The 10,179-nt window shown below is 37.4% G+C and overlaps 2 protein-coding genes across 3 annotated transcripts; one reads left to right on the top strand and one right to left on the bottom strand.

Annotated features, from left to right (window-relative positions):
• Positions 1-14: 14 nt before the first annotated feature.
• LOC122831116 lies at positions 15-7,677 on the bottom strand. The gene is made up of 3 exons (XM_044117068.1): positions 7,417-7,677; positions 5,591-5,793; positions 15-1,737 (listed from the first exon to the last, which is right to left on the bottom strand). Exons 1-3 carry the CDS (start codon positions 7,675-7,677, stop codon positions 1,401-1,403), a joined length of 801 nt encoding a protein of 266 aa, XP_043973003.1. The 3' UTR covers positions 15-1,400.
• ccdc106a (coiled-coil domain containing 106a) lies at positions 3,785-9,062 on the top strand. Of its 2 annotated transcripts, XM_044115864.1 has the most exons (9): positions 3,785-3,923; positions 4,208-4,249; positions 4,371-4,440; positions 5,424-5,522; positions 5,625-5,846; positions 5,989-6,045; positions 6,157-6,432; positions 7,121-7,279; positions 7,364-9,062. In XM_044115864.1, the coding sequence occupies exons 3-9, from the start codon at positions 4,371-4,373 to the stop codon at positions 7,687-7,689; spliced, it is 1,209 nt and encodes a 402-aa protein (XP_043971799.1). In that variant the 5' UTR covers positions 3,785-3,923; positions 4,208-4,249; the 3' UTR covers positions 7,690-9,062. The 2 variants fall into 2 exon arrangements, with proteins under 2 accessions (XP_043971799.1, XP_043971800.1); XM_044115865.1 differs by lacking the exon at positions 4,208-4,249 and having other exon boundaries at positions 3,826-3,923.
• Positions 9,063-10,179: the final 1,117 nt, after the last annotated feature.

A 10,179-nucleotide genomic window follows, 5' to 3' on the forward strand; every position in this document is an offset into this window, starting at 1 on the left:
TGTTTTCCAGTACAGAGTCAATAACACATTTGACCAAGAGGATAAGCCCCTAAGAAGAAGCTGGTTGTTCAAACTGCTGTGTAGTAATGTAAAGTTTAGTGAAAGGAAAAAGTGTAATAGGTCCACAAGCAGTAGGGATAACCAGAGCCTATTTCCAGGTCTCCCTTGAAAAGGAGTTTCTTAAGCATTTGGTGTGTTAGGTGTTTTCCAGGCATGTTGTGACATTTTATAGCACAAAGTCAAATTTTAAAAAATTTTATATTTATGGCTTCAAGAGAAGAAAAAATGAATTAAACACTCTCTGTGTGAAGATCCTCGGATCATCTGGGGTTCCATATCATCTGTTGGTATTTTTCTAGTGTGTTTTATAAAAAATAAAGTCCAAAATCTATTTCAGGAACAATTTCGCTTTACTGACGAGCTTAATAGGGATGTTTTCATTTCCCTGCAGAACCTTGGACCTGCCCAGACAGCCACAAGTATCAATACCAGCTTTAATGACCATGGTGTTGCTATACTTGATTGACATGTAAACTGGTCTTCTAGAGCACTGGCTCCCAAACCTGTTCCTCAAGTACCCCTGCCCTGCATGTTGAGATCAGCTGAGTCTCTGTTCCAGCACGCCTGATTCAAATGATCTCTGCAAACACCAAATGCTGCGGAAACCTTTTAATCCACCATCCATTGTGTCAGGTGTTTGGAAGCAAGGAAAGTGTGCCTTGAGGACCAGGTCTGGGAACCACTGCTCCAGAGGATTGTCAAGTGGAAGATGAGGACACCAGACCCAGCAATGCAGACAAACTGGAAGCCAGTAATAAAGCAACTTGTGGTTCTTTGACGTATCAGCTGACCCAAAGGCTGGTTCTCCCCATGCCATGCTGTACAGATCCTATAAATCATGCAGTTGGAGTCCCCATTAAGTATTGAGTACATTTATTTTCTTAAAAGCTACATTTTGGGTTTTCGTTGAGTGTAACCCATGATCATCAAAATAAGTAGCAATACGTTAATATAAATATATTGAGATATATACTCTGTTTACAATGAATATATGTGAGCATAACTTTATGAACAGATTTACTGAAATTCGCTTTCTGAGGATGTTTTAAATTACTGAGCTATACCTGTATAATAATTTAGCAAAGATGACAAATTATTAACGACGCATCTGAGAAAAGACACTCATTCATTGAAATAATTTTAATATAAACGACTATACAAACTAGTGCATGTGCACATACTTAAGCACATCCACAGATTCTGTTTATAAAAACCAAGGTTGACAAAGGTCAACCAAACAAAGGTCTTTTTATCAAAAACTGACAGAAAGAAAAGCCCTGAATCATGCTTTTGTTTCAAGTAATTTGGCTCAACAAGAATCAGACTGTTGCCTTGACTGTCTAACTGGGACTGCTGTGAGTCCTGGGGATCCGCATCCTCCGGCTGACAGAGCGAGCCAGTCGGTCCATAGCAGAACCCAAACGTCCGTTCACGTCTTTTTGTAAATGCAGACCTTCGATGTTGCCACTATACCAAAGCACCCAGCCGGCCATGGAAAACAGGACCAACAGAGCTCCAGAGTACACCAGCAGATCCCCAAAGTCTTCGCCCTGGATCTCTAGGGAAGCGAAGACGCCTACCAGCAGGGACGTCACACCCAGCACGTCCATCACCACGGCAAACACCAGAGCGAGCTTACAATGGGACAACCCGTCATACTTCTGTCCCATGGCTGGACTGAAAGAGAAAGAAGAGCTAATTTAGACAACAATGTTGTGTATCATGTTAGCTGTTCACAGTTGTGACCTCTTGCTCTTCATATAAAAATGGGTGATCTTATTCTGGAAACCTAGACCTGACCAACACTACACATCTTTGGTGAAGATGTGTGAAAAGACAAGAAATTAATCCAGCTTTTAATCAAATTACATTTATCCAGCAAGGAAACAATTCCACATTTACTTTCAATAAAATCACTGGTGCCACACTGATCCTAACCCCTGTTGTTAATGCTTTGTTTTTTGTTGTTGTTTTTTTTTATCTTTCTAAAGCACCTTGACCTGTTCCTCTCCTGTACATATACTGCAAAGAACAACAAAGGAAGTGAAACAACAGGCTATGGAAATATGGTAATATTTATGTTATGCTATAAAGATATGTAACATAACATAAAGTAACTAGCCAAAACTGAGGAAAGCAGTGGCACCAGTAGATGTGTCCCAAAAACGATTAAAACAAGATCAAAACAAAAACAAACAAACAAAAAACTAAAAATTAAACCAAAGTGAGTGGATTTTGATTCGGTTTAATTTGGTTTGAGAACAGAGACAACTCCCAACAAATGTCTCCTCTGGTGAACTTTACCTACAAATCATAATTACATGATCTGAAAAGGAAGCATAATGAGATTCTCTATTAACGAGTTAAAGATCAAAATACAAAAGAAATATATTCATAACTGGAGGACATGTGTCGTAGCTCTGGATGTCGTTTTAGGACATGTTTACTCTGGTCTGGCCAAAACAGTTGCCATACCTGTCCTGATATTCATCACATTTATTTTGTAAGGCAAACTTAAAACGAAACCTCATTTGAAAGATTTTTAATTGTTTTTAGAAAAGATTAATCACTTACCTATTTGTTAGGAAGGCGAATGTTTGATATTAAAGAGGCAAATTTGGACCAAGTCCGTATGTATCGTGTGTGTGGAAGAAACCAGCCGCTGAAACCTGACACCTTGTCACCTGTTTAACCTGTCCCGCAGTTTTACCCAACAACGCCAATAACAAAGGGCACAGCACAGCTGGGATCTTCCCCTTTAACTCTCTAAAATTCTGTCATTGAATTCTTTACACAAACTTAATAGCAATGCGCTAAACTAAACACTTGTCAAAGAATGCACAATTATTTACATTAATATGCCAGAACTCTGAAAAATAATGTATATTTTTGACAGTGTTGAAGTTAGCATCTGATTCAGCTCTCCACTAAAGGGCTATTCCGCTGAATTTCATGAACTCGTGACTAACTTCGATAGAGGCCGTAAGAGGTGCAGTTTCATACACCTCGAAGTTGTTGTCCTATATGTTCGTTCTTTCACCATAAAACAAATAAAGGTGGACATGAAAACATGGAATATAAACAATGTATCGCAAACACTCATCTATAGCCAGTGACATAACTTGGTGAATGAATCGTAGTACTGATATTTAGTCAGAAAATAAGAAATCATGGAATTTCTGGTTGTTGCTTCTATTTTTCTGGGGGTTTTTTTATTTTATAAAAATAAAAAAATAAAGCAAACCAAATTTTAATAAGTTGTATTTCCAAACGAAAGAACGCGTGTTTGAACTGGACTTATTTTAAGAGGTAAAGTTAAAACTAAAAAAAAAAAAAAGAAACTTTTTTTTGTGTGAAAACGTTGTTTTCACAAGTTGAATGACTTTGACAATTCATAAAACGTCAAACAGTAATGACCATAAAATCACTTGGTTCGAGTTTAATCGTTCTGAATCTTTAGATTTCGATCTATAGCGAGTTATAGGTAAGTGTATACTGTACTGAAGGACATGCGCGGAATCTACAAATCTGATGCTAACTTCAGCGTTGTTGCTTTTAAGCGGCATTTAATCAAAGAAATATAACTTGTGATTCATCTCGTTTCCTTTTTTATCGGCTTGTCTTTCAGTATAAACTAAATCCAAATATATGAATGCTCACTCCATAAAACCTTTTGTAAATGTTTTTCTCACTGGCATACGTCAGTCAACAGCCGGAAATGACGTCACTCTGTGCTTAAAAAAAATGCTGTAATTGTTATTGTTAGCTTGTTAGCTAGCAGACGAACCGCTGAAATGGCGATATGACTGAGTAATAACGGCTTATTACATATGCACCACTAAGTTATAACTAATCCTAAAGTGGTACGTACCAGTTTCTATGGTATATATTTAAAGCAGAAAGATTTTATTAGAGCAAGAATGACGGAATTAAAGTACTTATTGTGCATAAAAAACAAAATGGTGATTATAGTCTGGCTACATTTTCTGGGCTAACAGGCTAACCTTGTTTTGAGCTAACTACTTTCTTCAAGACGCCTCAGACATATATTTCCCAAACATTTAATCCGTGTGAAATTATTTTTTGTTTAATCGAATTTAATTAGCTCTGATTTTTGTCTATTTTTTTTTTTTTTTTGTCCATCTAGACAAAACAAAAGACACAACTGAAGGTTCCTGGGTGAACAGAGGTTTAGAAATATTGTCTCTATTATTAATGGCTTAATTAAGAATTAAGCTTCATATATTTTGCATGTGTATTTATCTCTTGTTTACATTATTTTTGGCTCACTTAACTTTTGTCTGTGGCAGATGGAGGACGGTAACAGGGGTGATGGAGCTTCCACATCAAAGAGCCATGCAGGCTCTTTTCACCTGCAGAGTAAGGTCTTAGTTGTCCGTATCTAAAGCTCTGTTGTCACTGGAAGGAGCGGAAAAACAGACGTTTACAGTAATATGTACCCCAGTTTAGACAAATTGTCCTAAATCTGTACATTTCTCCCTCACTTGTGATCTTTTTTGATTTTAAAATTACACACTGCACTCTTCCATAACATCACAAAGACAGTAAATAGAGGACTACTGGTTTAATAAAGACATTGATTAAAATAAGTCGACAAGGGGTAGAAATAACATAATAATCACAAATGAACTAAAAACCCATTGGAACAAAACCCATTTCTAGCAACTAGACAAAATTAGTGAAGAACTAAACTGTGGAATTAGTTATCTAAGTAGTTTTGTATTCTTCTGGACACGGTCACTTTCTGCTCTTTGTGCATTGATATCTGTTGCTGATAAAAGAAGCAAATGGTTATGCACAGGACTGGTTTTATTTAGATTTCTTTTGAAATGCTTGAAGGAAGAGTTGGTTGAGAATTTCTAACCCTTCAGCAAAAAAAGATTAGGACAGAAGTCTTTGAAGATTCCCAACTGCTGCTTTTCATACCATAACGGTTTCTAAGGAACTCGCAGAGTACAAGGATGCCTTCAGCATAACCCAGTTTTCCTTGGACTTGCACATTATTTATACATATTTTGTAGCTGGGTCAGCAAACTTCTATTTGATTATTTTACAGCTTAGCATTTCAAAAGGAGAAGTCACTGAAGAGTTGCAAAATATACCCATTGACTAGTCTTTAACCATGGACATATTAAAGTATTAGGAAAAGTAATTGTATATATATTGTACTAAAAAGCAATTCCAAATCAGCAACTGATTCTCCAAAACACTTTGGCTCAAGGGAGATGAGGGAAATTGGCAACAATTTGCTTTAGATTGCAACTTTGTAGTTAATTGCTTCAAGTAAATGTGATTATCCTGCTTTAGATCGTGAGATATTTGATGATTTTGCCTTTTTTCAGCTCCAAAAAGTGAGGACACTTATGAAATTACCATTCCCTTTGAAGAGAACAACTTTGAGCAGCAGGGATTCTTCAACCAGAGCGATCAGAACTTTGACGGTAAATGTCACACAGTGTATAAAGTAATTGCTGTCACCTGTCACAGTTATTATTTTGTGGTGCTGCACCTGTGAACACTGGAGCTGTTCTTGTCATCCTCAGAACCAGCCTCGAGTGCAGGCCCGTCTACAGTCAGCAACTCATACATGGTGATCAACAACCTGCGGACCCAGCTCCAGATCTCTGTGGAGAAAAACTCGTGGCTACAGAAAAGAATTGAGGATCTGGAGGAGGAGCGGGACTTCCTGCGGTGCCAGCTGGACCGCTTCATCTTTTCCACGAAGAGCCAGGGACCGGAACAGGGTCAGAGCCAGTACAGTAACGGTGAGGAAAGACTCTTGCCGTCTGAAAACACTGTCAATAATAAGATTAATGTTTAAACGTTGTTGAGGCGGGTTTTTTTTTTTTTTTTTTTTTTTTTTTAAAGAAAATAAAAATGTCCCTTTTTATGTTTTGCTTAAATCAGGATATGAATCTAGACGATTCAACTGGAGGGCAAGAAGAGAGGAAGACCGTCCCTCTGGTAAAAATTCACTTATGCTTTTTGATTCCAGCTTTTGGGGCTGTTTGTTTATTTATTAAATGGTTATGATCTCTGAGTCGCAACCCACTTTGTACTTTTTTTTTTTTCTAGAACAGCAGAAGGCAGACCAACAGCATTTCCCTCAGCGCCAGTTTGTCCAGCGAAGGCCTGGTCCTCCCACTATGGTGCCTTCCAAAAACCACATCTCCAATCCAATATCCTCTCAGCTCTCTAATATGAATGCTTTGTACAGCACAACACAATCACAGGCCCTTTTGCAAGGCCACAGTCACAGCACCTCAAGTACAACAGGCAGTGGCAGCAACAGCAAACACAGTAATGCTGCAAGATCATCCTTAAACCAACTGAGTGGACGCAATGGCCCAGGTAATGCAAATTAAATCATGTATCTACTTATTTGATTTAATGAGGACGTTCCCACAGACCAGCATCTCTTTTGAGTGACTTTGGAGTCTTGCACTGGAAAGTTACAAGATACAAGTGTTATATTAACATTAACACATATAAATCAAATAAAAGAAGTCAGAGTAATATGATACTGATAAAAAGTTTGGTTTAAGAATAGCAATACTGCTCTTCACTGACAGACAAGAATAAGAAAAAATTTGTTTTAGGCTTCGTCAGAGATGAAGATATGGCTAAGTTTGAAAAAAATGTGGTTCAGTCATTCAGTCAGTAATATAAATACTGATGGGTCATATGTTTATACTAGGAGTAATGCAAGTCATTTAAACATAAATTGCAAACACCTGTAAGTATTAAGCATTTATAGATTTTGCTCCTTTAGAAGCCTGAAAAAGTAGAACAAAATTCTGGAAAATCAAACCATGCTTATGTATATTACTCCTTAATATCTTCAGAAAAATGTGATTATATCCATCTGCAAACACTGTTCTAAAAGTAATCCCAAAGCCGCATCACTCAACCTAATATCAATGAGGCGATTTTACAGCAACCAATCGCATTATAGTGTTACTGTAATGAAGTCAGTCTGTCACACATGTGCCCTTTGCCGACTGGGTTTTGTGAAGCAAATTATTTTTCACCCTTACAGATTCGCTCTCACTTCTGGGAGAATCTGATGAGTTCTTGGAGGAGGACGGCTTCATCGAGGAGGACGAAGGGGACGATGTAATGTCAGAGGCAATTAGCACCAACAGGCAGCAGTTAAAGAGGAGGCGAGTCCTTCGAGCGCCACGAGAGCGACAGAGAGGTGACAGAGATCCTTACAAAACTACTCAAAATTTTAGTGTCATCCAGGCTGCAGCTAACTCTGCTCTGCTTTTCTCTTTGTCAGTGAAAGACGCTGCAGGAGTGCTTTTTCGCTATAAGAAGATTCTCCTTACGTACCAGCGCCTCAAAAACATGACCAAGGCCTTCCAAATCCACGGTGTTGACCGCAACACTGTGGCCTCCACCACGCCCATTGCTGAGCTGCATCTCGTGGCCCCCGAGAAAGTGGCTGAAGTGGGAGAGTTTGACTCCTCCAAGGAGAAGCTGTTGGATTACGCCCGACGCTGCTACCTCGCCCTGGATGAAGAGACACTCAGCAGAGTGCAGGCGTTGAAGAAAAATAACCTCCTGCTGCCCATCTCGTACCGATTCAGGCATGAGATGAGCTGATTGATGTCAGCTGTATTGTGGAGGTAGAGACATGGGGATTCTTTTGAAATGGAAAATAATTGTTTCTGCAATCACAGAGGACTGTAATTATGGTACTTCTTTAGTCATTTCTTCTTCATTTATGCTTTGCAAAGTCATTTTTTTATCCTGACGTGGATCTGCTGGAGGGCAGGAGTTCAACCACTACTTTAGATGACTGGAGCTTGTTAAATATCCAAATTTATATAACTTTATTTGTATTCTGCTTTGACACAATCCCATAAGTGTATAAACTTCCAGTGTGTATTTTTTTTTTATTTGAAGTTGTGACTCATTTTTGGAATACTTTGCACAAATTATGCCCATTTCAGCATAATTTTCATTGCTTTATTTTTACTGTGGCTATATTTAGTGTCATTTTTATTTGCCTTAATGCATTTTTATATGATCCACATTTAGAAAAGCTCCATATTTTGCTGCAGACCTCCATATTTAAAGATGAGGAGAACAATCATTAAATGACAATTAGAAAAATACGGAGGTATGATAGGATAGGTTAGTCTCAAACCTTTGGTGCTGGGGCACCATGTATTAATCAACAAGTCACTGGTTTTATACCTAACATTGCATTTTGTCTCAGAAATGTTGGTCGTTTTTATTTATTCTTACCATTGGGAACACCAATTGCACCTCTGCCTAGTTTTAATGCTGCATTTCTTTCTTTCTTTCTTTCTTCAAAGGACTCCAAGCAACTTTTGTATACGACTTCTACTAAGTTACCATAAATGTAACCTCCTACGCTTCTATATTAGGAATATTGTATTGTATTGTGAAGTTTTATATATTGTGGATCTGAGCAATTCCACTACATAACACTAGAATTTTTGTAATAACGTGTAGGTTTTTGGTTCTTGTAAAAAAAAAAAAAAGAAGAAAATCTGTGGAAACAGCTAAAAATCATCAGCAGAAACAGAGGAACTGTTCTCAATGTGTGCATGTTAAAAGAGCGTTTCTGATCTGTTGTGCAGTCTTCAAATTTAAAGGAAGCTGATTGTAATTTGCTATGAAATGCAACTATTTTGGCAGTGAAGGCAATTATTTAGGATTTTGTTCTACAGCAGAATAATATTGTGTAACCATGAGTCCATGAGTAAACAGTTAAAGAGCAATAAGGGAACTGCAAAGTTAACTGAGATTCCTGCCAGTTCACACATTTCTACCTGGAACAGTTTCTACTTGCAGCATGAGTCAAATGGCAGTAAAGCATTTGAATTCATATAAAAATATAACATTTTATCCTCTAACGTTCAAGAACAAATCTCTCCGATGAATGCCGATGATTCATTAAGAAATTGTGTTAATAGAAGTGAAATAAACTATTTGTTTTTCCCTCACTATCTGATTTCTCATTTTCATTACAGTGTTGATGTCATTTGTGATTTGCTCTGACTTTTTGTTCATGTTTTTAGTCTTACTCATGATTGATGAGAAATGTTTCAGTTATTCCAATTAGAAAATACTGATTGTGTCTGAAACATCGGTGTCTGTGATGAACTCATGCCTGAACATTAAGAGACATATAAAGACATTACAAAGTCAGTCTTCTATTACCTTAAGAACATTTCCTAGGATTAAATGACTACTGTCCCTACAAGATCTAGAGAAACTCATCCATGTGTTTATCTTTAGTTGAATTGATTACTGCAACAATGTCTTTACAGGTTTATCTAAAAAAACAATCAGCTGCAGCTGATCTAAAACACTGCTGCTCACATTCTCACTAAAACTAGGCAAATAAAGTGCATCACTCCAGTTCTAAAGTCTTTATACTGGCTCTCTATATCTCAGTAAATAAATACTTTTGCGGGTTTATAAAACTTAGCACCAAATAATTTGGTGCTAATTTGGTTAGCACCAAATTACTTAAAGATCTATCAATCTTCCAGACCACTGAAACCTGATTCTAGTCTGCTCTGCATCACCAGAATCAGAACCAGACATGGAGAAGCAGCAGTTTCTGTTCCTTTAATCTGGAAAAAACTAATAGAAAACTACAAAAACACTGAAACACTTAGTTCCGTTAAATCAAGGCTAATCAGATATTGTTCTATTGCAATGTTGTTTCTTGTTTCTTGCTTTATGTCTTCATCATATAAAACATTTTGAATTTCCTAGGCGCTGAAAGCACGAATTTATTCATCCACTATATCAGTGGTTCAACCTGTGGTGGTGTAATGGTGAGCAAACATTGGGCTAACTGAGCACCGTCTGAGTATCACAACCACCCTCGGATGTTGCTGATTATTATTTCCATTCATAAATGCACGCAGGATTGTGGAGTATTCCAGAATAACCATGTTTCTTTTTCATATAAAGAAATACTTTGGCTGAAAGTTGTGAGTTATTCCTACTTATATCTACTCGTATCACCTTCTCTTTAGAGAATGAACAGTTAGAAGACGAGTTTAATCTTCGTTTTTATTCTGACTCGATTACTACTGGTAATCTGGA

Source organism: Gambusia affinis, linkage group LG05 (genome assembly GCF_019740435.1).
Source record: "Gambusia affinis linkage group LG05, SWU_Gaff_1.0, whole genome shotgun sequence".
Taxonomy (NCBI): Eukaryota; Metazoa; Chordata; class Actinopteri; order Cyprinodontiformes; family Poeciliidae; genus Gambusia; species Gambusia affinis.

Bases quoted from the DNA above. Each gene is read 5' to 3' on its own strand.
- ccdc106a (XM_044115864.1), top strand. From the start codon at position 4,371: ATGGAGGACGGTAACAGGGGTGATGGAGCTTCCACATCAAAGAGCCAT. The intron at 5,847-5,988 runs GTGAGGAAAGAC...TGCTTAAATCAG, and splicing joins TCAGAGCCAGTACAGTAACG to GATATGAATCTAGACGATTC. The intron at 6,046-6,156 runs GTAAAAATTCAC...TTTTTTTTCTAG, and splicing joins AGAGGAAGACCGTCCCTCTG to AACAGCAGAAGGCAGACCAA.
- LOC122831116 (XM_044117068.1), bottom strand. From the start codon at position 7,677: ATGCCTGAATCGGTACGAGATGGGCAGCAGGAGGTTATTTTTCTTCAA. The intron at 5,794-7,416 runs GTACGTAAGGAG...TTCGTGGAAAAG, and splicing joins GTCATGTTTTTGAGGCGCTG to ATGAAGCGGTCCAGCTGGCA. The intron at 1,738-5,590 runs GTGCAGCACCAC...TTTCTCTTTCAG, and splicing joins AACAGCTCCAGTGTTCACAG to TCCAGCCATGGGACAGAAGT.